The 22,006-nt window shown below is 42.5% G+C and overlaps 1 protein-coding gene across 1 annotated transcript in view; it reads right to left on the reverse strand.

Annotated features, from left to right (window-relative positions):
- LOC137339595 (lysophosphatidylcholine acyltransferase 1-like) overlaps positions 1 to 22,006 on the reverse strand; it is a 183,706-nt gene that overhangs the window by 97,699 nt on the left and 64,001 nt on the right. The window contains exon 2 of the mRNA XM_068001907.1: positions 5,667 to 5,809. Coding sequence (XP_067858008.1) covers positions 5,667 to 5,809 — 143 coding nt within the window. The remainder of the gene's footprint in view (positions 1 to 5,666; positions 5,810 to 22,006) is intronic.

The raw sequence follows: 22,006 nt of genomic DNA on the forward strand, positions 1-22,006 counted from the left end.
TGATTTTGAAAAGTCAGTTCCTGATGGCACATTGATATGGCTTTCCCACCACTACAAATTATGAAGTCAGAAACAAAACAATGCTCAAATAGTTCTATATTGTAGTGTCTCCTGTAGCTATTAATGTAGAGTTGATCTAACAATTGTTAAACAAACATTTGCCTCATCTGCTGGCTTACTTAGTCTCTTAAAAACAAAAGCATACTCAGTGTCTTGAAACCAAGAGCTCTAATGCTGCCTATAAAATATACATATTTGATACTGCTACAGCAAGATTGTTGTATTTAATAATGAGCACCATCACTAGTCATGTTTAGCAAATGTAGAACTGCAACTTATTTTATCAGCAGGGGATTCACACAATTCAGTAACAAACCCAAAATGGGAACTGGGGATTAGAACTATTAATACGTTTACAGTACAGAAGAAAATTAAGCCATCGTATCTGGGCTGGGTCTTTTGCTGGAGCAATTCCAAACTAATCCCACTGCACTGCTCGCTCCCCAAATCCCTGCATCTTTTCTAGTATGGAATTATGCCATACAGACCGGGAAGATCCCAGATTCCATCCTGGACTGTATTGAATTAATAGATCTCAGCTAGAGCAACTGTGGGAGTGCTACAATTGCCTGCAGTAAGCATGGGTTTGAGCATTGTGGGGGGTGGGGTGGGAAGGAAAGTTGGTTGAGGGAAAAATCATCCAGAGTTCTTGCTCCTGATTCTTATGCAGTAAACCATATTTAAAAGTGCATATGCGCAGACTTTTGACAAGGATAGGTTCAAGCTGGTCTGTGATGTGGTCAAACGGACTAAAACTTTTACTAAACCTACACATGCACCAGTACACAATATGTGTGTGTATATCCTCAATTAAAAACATTGTGTTACATAAATAGAAAGACATGCTACCAATAAGCCTCTAAAAATTACTGTGATTGCAGTAGGGCAGAACAGGACAAATCGAAACATGGCTGGAAGTCAGATTTTGTCAGCCGTTACATGTTTTTATCCTCCCCTTCCCTCTCATCCAGAAAATGAGGTACTTTTGCAAGCTAGAGGAAGAAATTGTAAATTCTCAGATTGTAAAATACAGTACTGCATCCTTAAACCCACCATTTCTTTTCTAGAAGGTAGGTGTTCAGAGGTCCATCACTGTAACAGCTGCCGTACTTGCCAACATTATTTCTTTCTTCACTACAACCAGAGATGCATTTGTTTCACAAGATAATTGCTTTGACAGGAGGATCAAAGTGCCAGGGGTCTGCAGTATGCTGTAAACAGCTCCACAAGCGAGATTGACTGGTTAATTCGGAAGTGATGAAGTTGCAAAGATAATTTCATGAGCTTTACCATTAGAGAAATCATAGGACTGTTTGCTAGGGTTTGGGTTATATTTAATACTTGCATGTTTTCAATTAAAAATAAAATAGCACTGAAAAGCAAGTTGAAACTCTCTTCCATGTAATGTTATATTAGTGGATATATGATTTTGAATTGAGAAACACTAACATTAGTTGGCCAATGTAGCTAAAGTGCATCTCCTCTAGGGTAAATTCATAACACCAAATTTACATCTCAATAGGAGGGTTGGGAAGAGAGAACATTAATGCACAATGGTTTTCTTTGAAATTTCAATTGGTACCAAGCATGCACTTACATTCAGCACTGGGATTAACATCCAGTAGAAGGATGGACACTAAACCTTAGCCACGTTTAGGGATTTTTGTTTGACCATTTTTGCACAGCAAAGATTTCAGGAAAAAAAAGTTCAAATTTACGGGTTGCATTTTAAAGCAAAATATTTTCAAACAAAAGGCACCGAAACGAGGTGGCTAGATGCTAATTCCCCCAAAGACTCTAAACAATAAGCAATTAGTTAACCTATCTTGGTAATCGATAAACATCTCCCATCCATTGTGTTAGGAGGTCACTTGTCCCAGGTACTCGGCAGGGCATGTCTCGTACAGCCCTCCCCTCAGGTTGTGAACACTGGGGGATAATAAAACAGAGAGAGATACAGGCAATCAAGTTTTAAAACAAAGCTGCGAGGTCAAGCTTTTCCCAGGCAACGTGCTGTATTTCTCATCTTTCACTTCCGCTGAAAGCAGCAGATGCCTTTAAGTAATTCTAATAATTTGGTGCTGTGCAAAAGGATGATAACAGAATGGTACGAAAGTCCTTTCTGACACTGCAGTTTAACCAAGGAATAGTTTCCAGTATATCAAAGGAAATATGCATCATGCAATGAACAAGTTATAAAGCTAAAATTCAATTTGGGGTTAAGATGACATAAGTAATGTCAATGAAACAAGCAGTTTGGAAATATTTTCTGAATACTGTAAATGAATTAAGCTTTTAATTCACCTACAGATGTCTATTATTTAACATGTACTAAACTTTCACTATAATGTGCTCACTGCACTGTGCTTAGCGATTCCATACTGTTATGAAATGATTTAATCTCAGAGTAGGTTTCACTGGAGGTAGCACATGTTAAACCCAAGCAGAATCAAGTCTCTCTCTAGCCTGGCACCCTCAACAATTTTTGTAACCGATCTAATGAAGAAAGCATAACTAATGAAAATTCTGATAGCCTGGTTTATAGATTGTAAACAAACAACAAATGCATAAACAAACAATAAATGCAGAGGTCAAGAACAAAGCATCTCAGATTGAAGAGATATTGCACAGCTTTGAAAAAAATGTGGTAGCATTGAATTCTAAGCTTCACAGTATTTCTCCTCCCAAGTCTGTATTATAAAGGATGTGATAACAGGATACTTAGAAAATATCAACGGGATTAGACAAAGTCAACATGGATTTATGAAAGGGAAATTGTGTTTGACAAAGCTACTGGAGTTTTTTGAGGATGTAACTGGTAGAATAGATAAGGGATAACCAGTGGATGTGGTTTATTTGGATTTTCAGAAGGCCTTTGATAAAGTCCCACATAAGAGGTTAGTGTGCAAAATTAAAGCACATGGGATTGGGAATAATATACTGGCATGGATTGAAAATTGGTTAACAGACAGGATACAGAGAGTAGGAATAAATGGGTCTTTTTCAGGATGGCAGGCAGTGGCCAGTGGGGTACCGTGGGGATCAGTGCTTGGGCCCCACCTATTCACAATATATATCAATGATTTGGATGAGGGAACCAAATGTAATGTTTCCAAGTTTGCTGACGACACAAAACTAGGTAGGATCATGAGTTGTGAGGAGGATGCAGAGAGACTTCAAGGCGATTTAGACAAGTTGAGTGAGTGGGCAAATACATGGCAGATGCAGTATAATGTGGATAAATGTGAAGTTATCCACTTCGGAAGGAAAAACAGAAAAGCAGAGTATTATTTAAATGGTGATAGATTGGGGAATGTTGGTGTACAAAGGGACCTGGGTGTCCTTGTACACCAGTCACTGAAAACAAACATGCAGGTGCAGCAAGCAGTTAGGAAGGCAAATGGAATGTTGGCCTCCATTGCAAGAGGATTTGAGTACAGGAGCAAGGATGTCTTACGGTAGTTATACAGGGCCTTGGTGAGACCACACCTGGAGTGTTGTGTGCAATTTTGGTCTCCTTACCCAAGGATATACTTGCCATAGAGAGAGTGCAGCAAAGGTTCATCAGACTGATTCCTGGGATGGCAGGACTGTCGTATGAGGAGAGATTGGGTCGACTCGGCCGGTATTCACTCGAGTTTAGAAGAATGAGAGGGAATCTCATTAAAACATATAAAATTCTGACAGGGCGAGACAGACTGGATGCAGGGAGGATGTTTCCCCTGGCTGGAGTGGTCCAGAATGAGGAGTCAGTCTCAGGATACCAGATAGGACATTTAGGACTGAGATGAGGAGAAATTTCTTCACTCAGAGGGTGGTGAACCTGTGGAATTCTCTACCTCAGAAGGCTGTGGAGGCCAAGTCACTGAATATATTTAAGAAGGATCTAGATAGATTTCTAGACACAAAAGGCATCAAGGGGTATGGGGAGAGAGCGGGAATATGGTATTGAGATGGAGGATCAGCCATGATCATACTGAATGGCGGAGCAGGCTCCAAGGGCCAAATGGCCTACTCCTGCTCCTATTTTCTATTTTTCTATGTGTCAATCTTCAATTTTTTTCCGTATGGAAGTTACCGGCAACAAATACAATATCAGACAGTGAGCCAGCTTTTATAATATTTCATTTATAGCCCTAAATTTTACATTTTGGCACAGGTTACAGCACAACAAAAATGTATGAATTCTAGTAAAAATGTATGTTGTAAAATGGGAAACTCTGACAACCATAATTGCCATACTTTAATTTGAATACTGGTATATGCATAGAGGTACTTGGCTGTACACTTTGATTCAGAATAGCTGTAAATTCAAGACAACTTTACAACTGTGAAGCAAAAATGGTTAATTGAACTGCTTAAAAGAGCAGGTTCCCATCATTGTGTAAACTAAAATGGTCTCTTGTATCTCCACAAATTATCCTCCCGAAACTCAATTTAAACTTCAAGTATTTTTCATTTTTGTAAATAACCCATGTTATTTGCGAGGGGAGAAGTGGAGGGGGGCGGCGGCAAAGTGTTTAGTCATGATGCTCTGGCCATCATGGTGTGGGGCGGGCTTGATGGACTGGCTGGTCTTTTCCTGCTCGTTAATTTCTTATGTTCATATCTCAGTCTTACCCAAAATGGAGACAAAAAGTAAATGCCAATAGAAACTGTGATATCCACAAAGAATCCCTTTCACTGAAAAAAAAAACAATTTTCAAAATGCGGACAACATAAAAAGATTAGACAGGTTGCTATTTAGTTGTCAGGGAATTTCTTGGTTCTGTAATTGAATAAAACAATCAGGATGAATGGGAAATGGCTACAAGAGGTTGAAAGAGATTGTCAATTCTTGAAGTTCAAACTATGAGGAAGAAATTCTTAACTTTATCCGAGTTCCATCATTCATACCACTTTCTAAATACATTTTTCTTATTTTGCAGATCCCCAAATGATTATCATATGGTAAATTTTAATGTTTGGCACAGCTGTGGAATAGATACAAATTATATATTGCTGGGTGTTAATCACAGAGGAGGCATGCAGGTTGAAGCAGCCAAGCCACAAACTCCTTGATTTTAGTTGTGCTGTGTAATGAGCCAATCAAGGATAGAAAATTGCAAAAGATGTTCCCAAGTAAGCTGTTCCTATGCCTCCCAAGTAAGCTGTTACAATGCCCAACATGTCCTTTGGATGGCTTAGGAAGGACCTGCAAGAGGAGGAAAAAAAATACCAGAGCCTTCACATGTAACATACCCCAAAAACCAACAATAGTGTTGAAAACCATGCATCTTTAAATAAATACATCTCTTGTGACAACAGGAAACAAATGTGACAAACAAATAGGAAACCTTGAATTTTATAAATTAGATATTGAGAAGAAAATGAAATGAAGACAAGGTAAATAAAGCAGAAATGCAAACAAATACAAAAATTGCAACAAAGTTTCCTCTAATCCACCTTTCCAAAAATATTTATTACTTTGCTATACTGCATTTTGTTTGATTCCTTATTTGAATGCTATGGTCCACATAATTAACTTTGATGCTTTTTATACGTATTAATCAATAAAGGTCTCACCAATTAGTCGCACATTAGGAAAATAAATTCTATTTACTCACTTTCTCCACAAATTCATTGGTTTCTCGGGTTCTTTTTCAATACGCCCCCACGCAGCAAGGAATGCAAATGGCCAAGCCAGCAACATCATGAAAGCAGCTAGCAGGAGACGAATTGGGAACAGAGTCACAGTCATGATTGCTATCTGCAGAATTTAAAATACAGAATGTTGGAATGTGATATACAGCAATTGTGTGGTCCAAGACAATCATGTCAGAGTACTTTCACTAGTATTTTCAATTCAATATAAAAGGTTTTTAAATAATTAAATCTTCAAAAGTTATAAAGTTTTATTAACCCACCATAGCAAGTTTTTGACATATGCTTTCAACGAAAAGTGCACAATTTCAGCAGGTGATATTACAGCAATGCAAGCACTGAAGTGACCATATACCAGTATCGCTAATTTGGAAAACTTCATAAACCCCTACCAAAAGATAGGTAGCTTTGCACACTGACCATTATACTAAAAGTCTGCTAGCAGGGTATTTGCATTAGGAGAAAGATCATAATGTAGAATTTGCAATTGTAGGATCACTGCATGCAAGCGCAACACAATGGGGGATCATGTTTAATGCAGTAGAATACCCAAACAAAAGAAATAAAAATCAGTTCTGTAATGCACAAAGCAATACTAATAAAAAGCTCAGAAGTTGCTGATCATGCAACTGAGTATAAAGCCTTTAAAGTCTCAGCACTGGGGTTACTCACAACAGTTCAACAAAAATCGTTTCATTCTACAATAATGCACAGAAAGACATGCATTTATTTAGTACTTCATGTCTCTCAGAAATGGTTCAAAGCATTTTACGTACAATGAATTCCTTTAAAGTGCACTGTTTTGTAAGCAAATATTATTTTTCTTACAGCAAATGCACAAATATTATGACGGGTTACTTAGCTTGTTTTGGGTGGTAAAAGCAAAAAATCTGCAAATACTGGGAAACAAACAGTTAGCAAGGGAAACACTCAGCTGGTCGGTTAGCTTTTGTAGGGAGAACAGACAAGTTAACGTTTCAGATGTAACCCTTCGGGTTGGTGCTTGGGGTGGGGACCCTCCCTATCAGAACAATGTGCTGGCAGGACAGTCTGTACCAATGGTGTCAGGCTGCTTTTTTCTCCTTAGACTGCTGGATTGTTCCATTTTGCCAACTTTTCTTGTTCCCATTTCAGACCTGCCTTACCGCCCAGCACCTTAGCTTTTACACATTCTGTGCTTTTAAAATAAATTTATTTTATTAGAGTTCTTCCTTTCAAGCACTTTACAGGTCATTCTATTTCTCTTTCCCTTTGGCACTTTTGTTTCTAAATGCTGTTCACATTTGTAATTTTTTCCAGTTCTGGTGAGAGGTTACACCTGAAATGTTAACTTATCTGTTCTCTCGACAGAAGCTGACTGAGTTGCTGAAACTTTCCAGCATTGTCAGACTTTTTGGTGGGATTGGTTGAGGGAGGAATGTTGGCCAGGTCAATGAGAAATCTGCCCTTCAAATTAGGCAATTAATCTTTACCGTCCATCATTGTATATATGATACACAGCCCCAACTTGGTTTGCTGCAGGTGGTGGTATTGAGGGCCCGTTCCCATACCTCAAAGCATTTCAGTTAACTGGAAGTCTGAGTCTCATTTACTTTCATCTTTCATCCATAGCGTGAGTGTGAACCTCAAGCAGAAACCTGACCTTCTTTGGCTCCCAGTCCCCCAATTCCTTAGATTTAAAATTCTCATCATGGTATTAAAATCCCTCCATGGCCCCACCCCTCCATTTGAACTACAATGCTGCACCCTCCTGCAAACTCCTTTCTCAAACTCCAGCACCTTGTCCTAATGAGCAAAAATATCAACAACATTCAGATCAATTTTATTCACTTGTGAATTTGAAACAGTGAACGGATTGAGGATTGAGATAGTTCATTCAGCTATCACTATCCTTGAAGAGATTACATTTTGGAAGACTAAATCATCCCTTGCTAACAGTAAACATTTTGGGAGTGGGAAGGAATAGGTACAGGATGTAAGTTTTTACGCTGAATACGCAGACTTGGACATTTATGACAGACGACTGGTTATGCCATTCATCGCCAGATTTGGCTGGATCACATAAAGCATTATCGGGTCCTGCTCTCCTCTGCCAAAACTGCTCGCTATTCCAGGATCTTCCTGGAATGCAAAGAAAGCCCCCGGCTTCCCTTCACTACAAACCGTCTTTTTAATCCCCTCTCCCCTGCCCCCTTCACCCTCACCTCCAACGAAAAGTGCAAGGAGCTCATGGAATTCGTTGTCATGACGATTGAGACCATCCGTTCAGCTGCCTCTGCTGCTTCCCTCCCTTCCACTAGCCCACCAAGCCAAACTTCCCCTAAGGATCCCCCCGCCCTAGCCGCGAACTCCCATCTTTCTTTAGTTTCTCTCCTATCTCCCCTTATGTCCTCTCCGAGCTCATCGTGACCATGAGACCCATCTCCTGCTCCCTCGACCGTATTCCCACCAAACTGCTGACCAACTTCCCTTCCTGGCCCCCATGATATCTGATAATGTTAACGGCTCCCTCTCCTCAAGTATACTGTCCCCCTCCTCTTCAAATCTGCCATCATCATACCCCTCCTCGAAAACCCGCCCTTCACCCCTCTGTCCTTGCAAACTATTACCCCATCTCCAACCTCCATTTCCCCTCCAAAGTCCTTGAATGTGTTGTCGCCTCAAATCCATGCCCATCTTTCCCGCAACTCCATGTTTGAATCCCTTAAATCAGGTTTCCGCTCCTGCCACAGCCCTGAAACGGCCCTTATCAAAGTCACAAATGACATCCTATGTGACTGTGACCATCCCTCCTCATCCTTCTTGACCTGTCTGCAGCCTTTGACATAGTTGACCACGCCATCCTCCTCCAAAGCCTCTCCACCATCGCCCAGGTGGATGGGACCGCGCTCGCCTGGTTCCTTTCTTATCTATCCCGGTCGTAGCCAGGGAACACCTGCAATGGCTTCTCCTCCCGTTCCCGCATCGTTACCTCGAGTCCCCCAAAGATCTATCCTTGGCCTCCTCCTATTTCTCATCTACATGCTGCCCCTCGGCAACATCATCCAAAAACACATCAGATACCACATGAACATAGGAACATGGGACATAGGAACAGGAGTAGGCCATTAAGCCCCTCCAGCCTGTTCTGCCATTCAATGAGATCATGGCTGATCTGTGACCCAACTCCATATACCCGCCTTAACCAAAGGTATTAGGGGATATGGGGCTAACAAAAATCTATCAATTTCAGACTTAAAACTAACAATTGAGCTAGCATCAACTGCCGTTTGTGGAAGTGAGTTCCAAACTTCTACCACCCTTTGCATGTAGAAGTGTTTCCTAACTTCACTCCTGAAAGTCCCAGCTCTAATTTTTAGGCTATGTTCCCAAGTCCTAGACTCCCCAACCAGCGGAAAATAGTTTCTCTCTATCTACCTTATCAGTTCCCCTTGATAACTTGAAAACTTCGATCAATTCACCCCTTATTCTTCTAAATTCTTCAATACAGCCCTAGTTTGTGTAATCTCTCCTCGTAATTTAACCTTTGGAATCCAGGTATCATTCTAGTAAATCTACACTGCACTCCCTCCTAAGGTGTGGTGCCCAGAACTGACACCGTACTCCAGGTGCAGTCTAACCAGGGCTTTGCATAGCTGTAGCATAACTTCTACCCCCTTGTATTCTAGTCTTCTAGATATAAAGGCCGGTGTTCCATTAGCCTTTTTGATTATTTTCTATACCTGTCCATGATATTTTAATGATTTATGTACATGGATCCCTAAGTCTCTTTGGTCCTCCACTGATTTCGAGCTTTTCACCAATTAGAAAGTACTCTGATCTATCCTTTGTAGGTCTATAGTGGATGATCTTACACTTGCCTACATTTAAATCCATTTGCCACAGTTTTGCCCATTCACTTAATCTATTAATATCTCTGTAATTTTATGCTTCCAGCTATACTGCTTACAATGCTGCCTATCTTTGTGTCATCAGCAGACTTGGATATGTGGCTCCCTATCCAGTCATCTAAGTCGTTAATAGATAGTGAATAACTGAAGCAAGCCCCAACACAGATCCCTGTGGGACACCATTAGTCACATCCTGCCAATTTGAGTACCTGCCCACTATCTCTACTCTGTCTCCTACTGCTCATCCAATTTTCTAACCAGGTCAATAATGTGTCCTCAATTCCATGAGCTTCAATTTTAGCTAACAGTCTCTTATGTGGGACTTTATCAAACGTCTTCTGGAAGTCCATATAAACAACATCCACAGACATTCCCCTGCCCACTACTTTAGTCACCTCTTCAAAAAAATTCAATCAGGTTCATCAGGCATGACCTACTCATTACAATTCCATGCTGGCTCTCCCTAATTAGCTGAAAATTTTCAAGGTGTTCAGTCATTCTATCCTTAACTATAGACTAGTGTAATTTCCCAACTCTAGACCCAGCTCTATCTCACCACCACCTCTCTCGACCGCCTCTCATTTGTCACACTGCTTAACTGATGAGCAAAATATCCTCCAACTAAATATTGGGAAGACCGAAGCCATTGTCTTTGGTCCCCGCTGCAAACTCCATTCCCTAGCTACCGACTCCATCACTCTCCCTGGCCACTGTCTAAGATTGAACCAGACCGTTCGCAACCTTTGCGTCCTATTTGACAGAGATCAGCTTCCGACCAACAAGACCACCTACTTCCCGTAACACCACCCATCTCCACCCCTGCCTCAGCTTATCTGTTGCTGAAACCCTCATCCATGCCTTTGTTACCTCTAAACTCGACTATACTAGTGCTCTCCTGCCGGGCCTTCCATCTTCCACCCTCCATAAGCTCGAGCTCATCCAAAACTCTGCTGTCCATATCCTAACTTGCACCAAGTCCTGTTCTCGCTGACCTATAGTGGCTCCCGGTCCAGGAACTCCTCGATTTTAAAGTTCTCATCCTTGTTTTCAAATCCCTCCATGGCCTCGCCCCTCCCTATCTCTGTAACCTCCTCCAGCCCTACAATCCTCCAAGATCTCTGTGCTCCTCCATTCTTGCTTCTTGTGCATCCCCGATTTTAATCACTCAACCATTGGTGGCTATGCCTTCATCTGCCTAGGCCCTAAGCTCTGAAATACCCTCCCTAAACCTCTCCACCTCTCAAGCTCTCTCTCTTCCTTTAAGATGCTCCTTAAAACCCACCTCTTTGACCAAGCTTTTGGTCACGTGTCCTAATATCGCATGTGGCTCAGTGTCAAATTGTGATGGGACAGTGTAGAGGAAGCTTTACTCTGAGTTTGGAACTCTCTTCTGCAAATGGCAGTTGATGCTAGCTCAATTGTTAATTTTTAATCTGAGATTAATAGATTTTTGTTAACCAAAGGTATTAAAGGATATAGGGCTAGGATGGGTATATGGAGTTAGGTCACAGATCAGCCATGATCCCAATGAATGGCAGAACAGGCTCGAGAGGCGAAATGGACTATTCCTGTTCAGATAGTGCAGAGGATGCTTTACTCTGTATCTAACCCATGCAGTACCTGCCCTGATAGTGTTTGATGGGCAGTGTAGAGGGAGCTTTACTCTGTATCTAACCCATGCTGTACCTGCCCTGGGAGTGATTGATGTAAGAGTGTATCATAGAATGGTTATAGCACAGAAGGAGGCCATTCAGCCCATTGAGCCCATGCCAGCTCTTAGTAAGAGCAATCCAGTTAGTTCCATTCCTCCGCTCTTTCCCCATAGCCCTGCAAATTTTTTCCCTTCAAGTATTTATCCAATTCCTTTTTGAAAGCCACGGTTAAATTTGCTTCCATCGCCCTTTCAGGCAGCGCATTCCAGATCATAACTACTTGCTGCGTAAAAATGTTTTCCCTCATGTCACTTTTGGTTCTTTTGCCAATCACCTTAAATGTGTCCTCTGGTTCTCAACCCTTCCGCCAATGTGAACAGTTTCTCTTTATTTACTTTATCTAAACCCTTCATGATTTTGAACACTTCTATCAAATCACCTCTTAACCTTCCCTGCTCTAAGGAGAACAACCCCAGCTTCTCCAGTCTATCCATGTAACTGAAGTCCCTCATCCCTGGAACCATTCTAGTAAATCTTTTCTGCACCCTCTCAAAGGCCTTCACATCCTTCCTAAAGTGCAGTGCCCAGAATTGGACACAATACTCCAGTTGTGGCCAAAACAGCATTTTATATAAGGTTCAACATAACTTCCCTGCTTTTGTACTGTCTGTCTCTATTTGTAAAGCCCAGGATCCCATATGCTTCTTTAACTGTGTACAGTTCTGGTCACCCTATTATAGAAAGGATATTATTAAACTAGAAAGAGTGCAGAAAAGATTTACTAGGATGCTACCGGGACTTGATGGTTTGCCTTATAGGGAGAGGTTGGATAGACTGAGACTTTTTTCCCTGGAGAGTAGGAGGTTTAGGGGTGATCTTATAGAAGTCTATAAAATAATGAGGGGCATAGATAAGGTAGATAGTCAAAATCTTTTCCCAAAGGTAGGGGAGTCTATAACGAGGGGGCATAGATTTAAGGTGAGAGGGGAGAGATACAAAAGGGTCCAGAAAGGCAATTTTTTCACTCAAAGGGTGGTGAGTGTCTGGAACGAGCTGCCAGAGGCAGTAGTAGAGGCGGGTACAATTTTGTCTTTTAAAAAGCATTTGGACAGTTACATGGGTAAGATGGGTATAGAGGGATATGGGCCAAGTGCAGGCAATTGGGACTAGCTTAGTGGTATAAACTGGGCGACATGGACATGTTGGGCCGAAGGGCCTGTTTCCATGTTGTAAACTTCTATGATTCTAACCAGAGGACACAGATTTAAGGCGATTGGCAAAAGAACCAAAGATGACATGAGGAAAAACCTTTTCATGCAGCCAGTAGTTATGATCTGGAATGTGCTGCCTGAAAGGGTGGTGGAAGCAGATTCAATCATGGTTATCAAAAAGGAATTGGGTAAATACTCGAAGGGAAAAAATTTGCAGGGCTACGGGGAAAGAGCGGGGGATTGCACTTACAAAGAGCCAGTATGGGCTCGATGGGCCAAATGACTTCTTTCTGTGCTGTAACCATTCTATGATTCTATGTTTCTAACCTTTCATAGCAAATGGAGAGACTTTCAGTCTGAGCTGGATTAAATAGTAGGTAGCAAAGGTGAAAAGATAATGGGCCGGATATTGCTGTGAGCGACGAACGAACGGCGCCAGTCGTACGTTAGTCTATGGGCAAGTGCGAGTCTTTCAATGAGCTTTTGCACAGCAAGTTTCTGGAAATTAGAGGTCCAAAAAGCACGGCGCCCTCCATAGGGCATCTGGAACCTGTGTGAACAGGGCAAGCAGCTGTGTATCTCCTTAACCAATCAAATTAAAGCATCATTAATAACAGCATAGAGTCAGAACCAAGAAGTGTAAGTTAGAATAGTGAATTCAATGTCAAATCAGGTTACAGAAAGCAAAATAAAGAGAGGGTAAGAAAGAGTCAGAGATAAAAGAGACAAAAGAAAAAGTAAAGGAAAAATGTATTTAATTAAAAAAAAAATCTCCAACAATAATTAAAATCACACTTGTAAAGTTAATTTTCAGTGCCAGAGAGGTTGTCTGGCAGTAATTAAGACTCACCACTCTGTTAAAATGGTACTTAAGTTGAAATGACTTCACTTATCTTTTGTTGGTGAGTTTAGTCCGTATCTGCTACGCCAGTCAGGAACTTCATGCCATTCAATACATTTGAACGGAGAGCCAGACAGCGAGATGCCATTTTTGCGTAGCTTTTGGAGGAGCTTCGCATGTCAGAGAGCAATTTCTGGTTTTCCGCGTTTAACTGCGCATCTGCAGTCGCCGGATATTGTTTTCCGGTTTGCACATAAATAACAGTGAGCACTGGTGGCCTCACCATTATTTTTACAGCAAAATTTGGCCCAATAAGGTTACAATTGTGCCACCCTGTCCCCTGATAGAAGTACTCTTTGAAAATTAAATGATTAGTGGTATCTTCGTATTATGTTGAAAACAATCTGCAATATTTTTAGTCAAATTTTATAACAAATAAAAATGGTTCTGCTAAACAAAGTCAAAACAAAATGTCAGCTAGATTACAAAAGCAACAAGGCACACCCAGTAACAAGATACAAAAAGTTTCAAACAACACTAAATAATTGGAACAGTTACAAAGAGAAAAGATAAAGCAACTCAACCTACACCTCAAGCTTCTCAAAGCAATGCACTCTGGCTGAAAAATTCTGCATTATATGCAATTGATACAATTCTAAAGGATGAGTTAATTGAAACTCGAGAAAACCAGATAGGTCAAAACTCAATTAAGAGTGGATCAGTCATTTTGGTTGAAAAATGTAGCCTATTCTGATGTACACTACTCTTAAAAAATAAACATAGCTCCACGTATTCAAATGGGTTTTTGATCTGTCCCAAACGTTTTGATTATATAAGTTTTGTTCATATTTCTTAATTTGTCAGTCTATCTAAAATATATAATGTGTACTAAAATCTTGAACTATGGTATTACTAAAATGCACAGCAACAGATGTAGACATCAGCTATTGCCTAGTAACTAAATCTTTTCCCTGATCTACCGATGTCTGCTGGTGGTGTGTTGTTCCAGGATTGTAGGGTTAACAAATGGAAATATGATCTTGCTGCAGAATCATTGGAGTGGATCTGAGTTATGACCTCAACCTCACAGAACACCTCAGAGATTAATTACTATTGACAGATAGGATGCCAATCCATCACAAAATAGGTATTTTTCCTCTTTAACAGAAGCTGCTCACCTGATTCCACATATTTTAATGAAATTAGTAGATCTCCAGTGGCATTGCTTACATGGCCTGGAGTGTAGTTTTTGTTTATTGAAGTCACACTGCATCCTAAGCATGACAGCTGTTCACTCACTGCTGTAATACAGCAAATTTACTGAAGCAACAGGACACGACTGGTTTGAAGTAAAAATATTACATACCTTACCATATTAAAAAATGCAACCCTCGCAGATTATAATATTTGTAATACTTGGATCTATTCTAAATCAAAAGGCTGTGAGTTTAATCCTCATTTAAGCATATAATCTAGGATTACACTTTAGTGCAGTACTGAGGAAGTGTTGCATTGTTATAGGTGACATTTTTCAGAAGAGACATAAAACTGTGGGCCCATCCGCCCACAGTTGGCACAGGCACAATGGCTTCCATTATGCTGCAAAATTCTATGGGGGTAGTTTTAACCCCCAAGAACGGGCAGATTGAGGGCGGGTGGGCAGTAAAAAGTTGATTTTTTGGAACCGGCTCCAACGTGCCCACTTCCAGATTTAACCCAAGCGCGTCTGGATGCACGCGCAACAGAAACCCACAAGTTCCGTCCCCACTTCAAGCCAGCGGGCCGATACGCCTCATTGCGATAGTTGAGGCACTTAATTTTGTGTGCATTAGAAAGGTCAAACAAATTTGACCTTACCTGTTCGGGTTTCCCTTCGCTTCTGATTCACGACAGGTGAAAGCAGACGGGAAGAGCCAGATCCTTGAGGTTTATTGCCTTTGTTGCACTGCTTGTGGGCCCGGAGGCACAGGCCCAACAAGTTCACCTTGCGTGATCGGACCCCTGCAATCGGTCGACACACCACCCCCCCCCCCCTACCCCCGAAGCCGGAGCCCCCCCACCCGATGCTGGACCCTCCGACCTTCTCCAAGGCCTACCCGAAGTCGTCCACGTCTCCTCACCTCTCCGATTTCTTCCACAGCCCACGATCTCTCTCTCTCCCTCCCTCCTCTCTGATACGCGGCTCCTTTCCCTCTCGACAGGCAGCCAGCTTGTCAATCTGGCTGCCTGGCATGCGGGAAACCCAGAAGCACAAATTCTTGCCTTCAATTGAGTTGCAATCGCAGATTGTGACGCACTCATTTGGCTTCCGGGTTCCCCACGCAAATATCTATGGACGTGCTGGGTTTCCAGCTCCAAGCTAAAATCATGCCCTATGATTCTCACATAAACTGGTAAAAGGCAAGCTCAGGACTGATGTCAACATGGAATGGTCTCCTCGAAAGGGTAGTAGAGGCAAAACTCTGAAATTATTACAGAGGCAGTTAAATGCTATGATGAGAGAAAAGGGCATTCATAGGTTGGTTTCCGTGGAAAGGCAAGCAGTACTGGCAGGTGCCTGGGAGAAGGTTTTGCTGCTTCGACCTCTCAAATGCAAGAGGTAAGTACTCCCTTCTTCCAACAGGCCTCATGCATGTGCAGAATCTTGGACTCTTTCCTAATTTATTTATTCTTTATTTATCTATCTTTGGAAGATAAATTATCACAGTTAAAAACTATAATAAAAACCTGAACTTTCTCCCTTAATTCTTCACGGTAAGCAAGGGAACAAACCAGCTGCTTTTAATCTGATACAATAAACGACATTATTTACCTACGACCCATTGCATTCGACATCTGACATTCCCATGGCTATAATTCCACAGAGCATCCGTTTAATTTTATCTATATTTATTCCTGCATCTTTCAATTCCCAGCTATTCATCAGTATCTGTTTTGGAGGAGCGAAATGAACATTCTATTAACTGGTTTTGATGGGACTATATTGCACATATTAATTGTTAGGGGAGGAAAGCGAAAGAAAACAAAACAGCGTCCTTTATTTGTCATCGTAATTTAAATCAAATGCAACAGAATTTTGATTATCTGCCACAATGAGGCTCCCCCATAAGATAATGGAAACTGACTGATAAATCAAGGTCCCACTGCAAGGAGGAGTGCACTGATCCACTATTTAGGGGCTGTGGAGGAGCCTCGTCTATATGATTCATCTTACATTCAGTTTGTTCTTAAATCTTTCACTCCAGAGATGGAAATCAAGGGGATGTGCAGAAGGGATCAGAGCAATTGAGAGATCACTGTAGGATAAGAATGCAAGAGTATCAGGCACAGCAGCAGGTGCACACTTGTCAGTACTTAGTGGGTGGAGTAAAAACAGAAAATGCTGGAAAAGCTCAGCAAGTCAGGCAGCATCTGTGGAGAAAGAAACAGAGTTAATGTTTCAGGTCAAAGACCTTTCGTCAGAACAGGAAGATGTTAAAGGGCATCTTCCAATTGCATCTGTGTTTCTTTCTCCACAGATACTGCCTCACTTGCTGAGCTTTTCAAGCATTTTCTGTATTTATTTCAGATTTCCAGCATCCACAGTAGTTTGCTTTTGATTTATTGAGTGGAGAACCCCTTTACATATTATTCTCTTTGTGTTGTTGCTTTCAAATCCATTATTGCATTAAATTTGCATCCTATACGTTTGCATTGTGTGAACGGATACATAAGTGTTTGCCCATAACAATGAGTGCACATATGGAATGCAGATGCACGTGTGTGTGTATATAGAATCATAGAATATTACAGCACCGAAACAGTCCATCAAATCTGTGGCAATGTTTTCTCTTAATCTTATTCCACTTTCCTATATGGAGTGTGAATCCGTGCATAGTGAACAATTATGCACAAGAATTACTGCATGTGTGTGTGTGACTGCGAATGCAAACTTGTATACATATGTCAATGCGAGTTTAACAGCTCTAGTCACACAACCTTCTCCTGCTCCCTCCCTGTCTTAGACAACAAAGATGCATCAGCATATCTCTTCATGCACTGTATACATAACTAGGGACATGATGTGGCATCCAACAAAAAACTGTGGAAAATTTCCATACTTATCACTTGTAGTATGCCACAGAATCACAATTTTGCATAAAAAAGTCCCAGAGCCAGTGAAAAATGCAAGTTTCTGATAAGATGTGTGATAGCAAAATCAGTTGCTAAGCTTGCTCTAGATATAACATTATGTATAGAACTAGGTTTGTACTTCAACACCAATTTTAAAACTCAGTATTTTAAAATTTTTCCCAAACATTGGAAAACAAATTTATTTTGCAGAATGGGGTGGAATTATAAACATTATAAAGCTACATTTACACTAATGTATCAAAAGAATAATTCAGTAGTGGTTTATTGCTACAACTCCTGTTAAAATATATATCTCAAGTATTTAAGTCAGTTTTACAAAATAAGTGACAGCAGCTTATCAAGATAAATCTTGGCCCATCTGCTATATGGATTTTACTTTTACTTATTGATTTATAGAAAAATAACAGCATCTAACAGTGTAGTGTAAAAATCTTTACCTTTACAACAAACCAAGCTCTAAAGACGTCTAAAGAATTTCATGAAAGTGTCAGAACCAATTACTTGTACAGAATGTAAAATGCAAAGACAGATAGATAGACATAGACACAAACAAGTTAGTTGCAGATGAGATGCAAATTCCTGGCACAGAGTTCAGTAATGGTAACAGCCTTTATAAAGGTTGATCAAATTAAAAATTAATGAGTGAATGAAAACAGAAAGGCTTGTTATTACGCACAGGCAGGTGATGACACTAACAGCACTGACACGCTGCAGATGCTGCTGGAAAACAGCTGGTTCCCAAGTCAGTACTGAAGCCATTAGCAATTTTCTTTAGCTGCAATAATCTATTTTGCAATCCACTGGGGACAGTCAACAGGACAGGATTTATGTTCTAAAATACTGGCACTGTATAAGGTACAGTACAAAACCTGAAACAATAATATTTCAAACAAAAATAACACCTGCAAAGGAAAAAGTGATACGGAAAAACAAAATACTCACAGAATCGTATCCATCAGCTAACATCCCAGATTCCTCCATCGCTAGCCCTCAGGTGTCAGTCTTGGTTCAGTGGTAGCACTCTCGCCTCTGAGTCAGAAAGGTTGTGGGTTCAAGTCCCACTCCAGAGACTTGAGCACAAAAAAAAAATCTAGACTGACACTTCAGTGCAGTACTGAGGCAATGCTGCACAGTCAGAGGTGCCGTCCTTCAGATGAGATCTTAAACTGAGGCCCCGTCTGCCCTCTCAGGTGGACATAAAAGATGCCATGGCACCATTCGAAGAACAGCAGGGGAGCTCTCAGTGTGTTCGGGCCAACATTTATCCCTCAACAAACATCACGAAAAAAAGATTATCTGGTCATTATCTCATTGCCATTTCTGGGACCTCGCTGTGTCCAAATTGGCTGCTGCATTTCCTAAATCACAACAGTAACTACACTTCAAAAGTACTTAAATTGCTGTAAAGCACTTTGGATCATTGAGGTCATGAAAGGCGCTATATAAGTGCAAGATCTTTCTCTGAGTATGTCCTGTTCCAATGGCAAGTGGACGCACAACAGTATGGGGGGAGGGGGAAAAGAGAGAGAGAGGAAAGAGTGGCCCAGCGAGTTATCAACATTGATTACAGACCCCATGAAGTCTCATGACTTTAAATTAAACAAGGTCAAAGACTGAGTTGGCCAAGTCCTGAAGGGCATAGCTGCCAGGGTTTGCCTGTGTTAGGTTGAGGGGAAACCAACGTGAGGAAGTAACCTATTTGACATCAACCTCATCAATTCACTTGTTACAAACAGGTCTGTCCACTGTAGCATCAGCAAAGGTGACCACTGCAGAGTCCGAGTGAAGACATGGGGCCCGATATTACCATGGCGGCGGGTTCGCGGTGGGGGTCGATTGGGCTTGTGGGTAATGCGTCTGGTGAAATCAGTCTGCCCCTCGCGCAATCGCAGGCTGATTGGATCCACTTACCTGTTGTTCCGGGTTTCCCGCTGGTAAGTTGCGCGGCGGGCGGACTGCGCATGCGCAGTAAGGTCTGTCAGCTGGAGGAGCTCTATTTAAAGGGGCAGTCCTCCACTGACTGATGCTGCAGGAAATAGGAAAAATTACAGCATGGAGCAGCCCAGGGGGAAGGCTGCTCCCAGGTATAATGATGCCTCACTCCAGGTATCATTGGATGGGGTGAGGAGGGGGAGGACAGAGATCTTCCCCACGGCGAGCAGGAGGAAGCGGCCTGCCTCTGCCACCAAGAAGGCCCGGCTCGAGGTGGCAGAGGAGGTCACCTGCACCACCAACATTTCGCCCACCTGCATACAGTGCAGGAGGCGCTCCAATGACCTAAGTCGGTCAGCCAAGTGAGTACACTTACTCATTCCCCTACACTCCGTCTGCCACATCACCGCCCCCACCCCACATCTCCTTCTGCACTGCCAACACTACTCCGTCACATCACCCCTCACACCCACTCAAACCTCATCCTCATCTTACCTGCACTTACTCACCTTGCCAGTACTCATCCCGTCACTACCACTCAATCCAATCCTCATACAATCACATGGCTCTGTCTCATACTCACCCTCTCATGCATCTCTTTCACAGTCAGCCTCACTCAACCTGCCACTACATGTGCTGCAGCCACAGGGCATGCATCACTTATGTGCAGTAGGCAGTGTAAGGCAAACGTGTCGTGAGCATGAAGGGGATGCACAAGGGTGTTTGAGGGTTTGTCATGGTTTTTACTTATATTTAATTTCTGAGCAACTCACATTACATATTATATTGGCACCACTACTGTCACGTCTTTGCGAATCTTGTCTGGTTTGTGCAATAATGCCCTTTCCTGAGGATCACAATGAAGACCTACAACTGATGCCACCCATTGTGTCACTGCAGAGTGGGTGTAGGTGTATTTGCAGGGCTCTTTTGAGCAGACGACTGAGAGACGTCGGCGATGTCCCCGGTGGCACCCTGGAAGGATGCGGAGGAGAAGTTGTTGAGGGCAGTGGTGACTTTGACAGCGACAGGTAAGATGGTGGTGCTCGGGCAGCTCGGCATGAAGGAGGCTGCAGATGTCCACGACTACATGTCGAGTGACTCTGAGCCTCCGTGTGCACTGCTGCTCAGAGAGGTCCAGGAAGCTGAGCCTCAGTCTGTGGACCCTGTGGCGAGGGTAGTGCCCTCTGCGACGCATCTCTCTCTGCGGTTGCCCTCCCTCCTGCTGTGCAGGTGGATGTGTCACAGCACTGTGATGTGGAGTTCCACGTGTCAGAAGTAGACGGCGTGGCCGGCGAGGCTGGTGGTGCTGTTCGCCCTCCGAGGTCATGACTGCAGCCACGGCGGTCCCCATCCGGAAGACGTACAACCGAAGGGGTCCGCAAGGTAGGTACATGTATCTGGACACCGGGGTAAGTGAGCAAGTTGGTGAATTTTATTGTTAGAAGGAGGGTGGTGGAGGCCAAACTTTGTCCAAAATGACAGAGTGGCCTCCTGCAATTATTGAGGGTCTCCCCCGCCCCCCACCTGTCAAATGGACCTTTGCAGCTGCCATAGGCTGATGGCTGCAACACGTCCATTTGAACTGGGAGTGTTTCCCCCAGTACGGGAAACAGTCCCAGTTGTTTGCAAAATTCTACCCCCCTAAAATATCACGTTAATCAGGTCTGTAAACGACCTGAAATACCTAGATAAATACCTTAAGTGGCACCCTGCCGGCTTTAATTGCCGGTGGGAGTCCCACATGCGGGGGCTGCGCGCGCATGTCAGCGCGTCAGTGGGGAACCCGGAAATGGGGCGGGTTGGAGCCGGGCTTCCGACCTGCCCCGGGAATCCCCGATATTCGTAGCCCCCCCCCCCCCGCCAGGAACGCACCTGATCGCGGGTGCTAAAATCGAGCCCTTGGTCTCATCTTCACTGTGAAGAAATCCTCCACCACTATGACCATGCAAAGTGGGACAGATGAAGGACAGATATAGCCAAAACTGGGCATCTAGGTGATGCTGTAGGCCATCAACAGCACTAAAATTGCGTACCACCACAACTATAATTTTATTGCCCAGTACATCCCTCATTCCTCCATCACTACCAAGCAACACCACCAGCCCTGGTTCAATGCAGAATATAGATGGGCATTTCAGGGGCAGTACCAGGCATACCTTAGAATGAGATACAAATCTAATGAAGCTCCTACACAGTGCCACATGCATGCTAAACACCAAAAGAAGCAGGCTACTGACAGAGCTAAGTGATCCCACAACCAAGAGATCAGATCAAAGTTCTGTAGCCACACGACGTCTGGTCGTGAATAGTGGTGGATCACCAGGTAACTAAAAGTAAAAGAAGACTTAATGAACATCCTCATCCTCAACCATGGTGGAGCCCAGAACATGAATGCAAAAGACATGGCTGAAGTGTTGAAAACTAAGTGGCTGATCCTATTTGACCCCAACATCATAGATACCACTGTCCAGCCAATTCAGTTCACTCCATGTCACATTAATAAGCGGGTGAGTGCACCAGAGTTGGCAAAGGCTATGGGCCTGACAACATTCCAGCTGTAGTGAATACCTGTACATCAGAGCTAGTTGCACCCAAGTCACGATGTTCTAGTACAGCTATGATACTGTTAGCTACTTGTCC

This window comes from Heptranchias perlo, chromosome 2 (assembly GCF_035084215.1).
Source record: "Heptranchias perlo isolate sHepPer1 chromosome 2, sHepPer1.hap1, whole genome shotgun sequence".
Lineage (NCBI taxonomy): Eukaryota > Metazoa > Chordata > Chondrichthyes > Hexanchiformes > Hexanchidae > Heptranchias > Heptranchias perlo.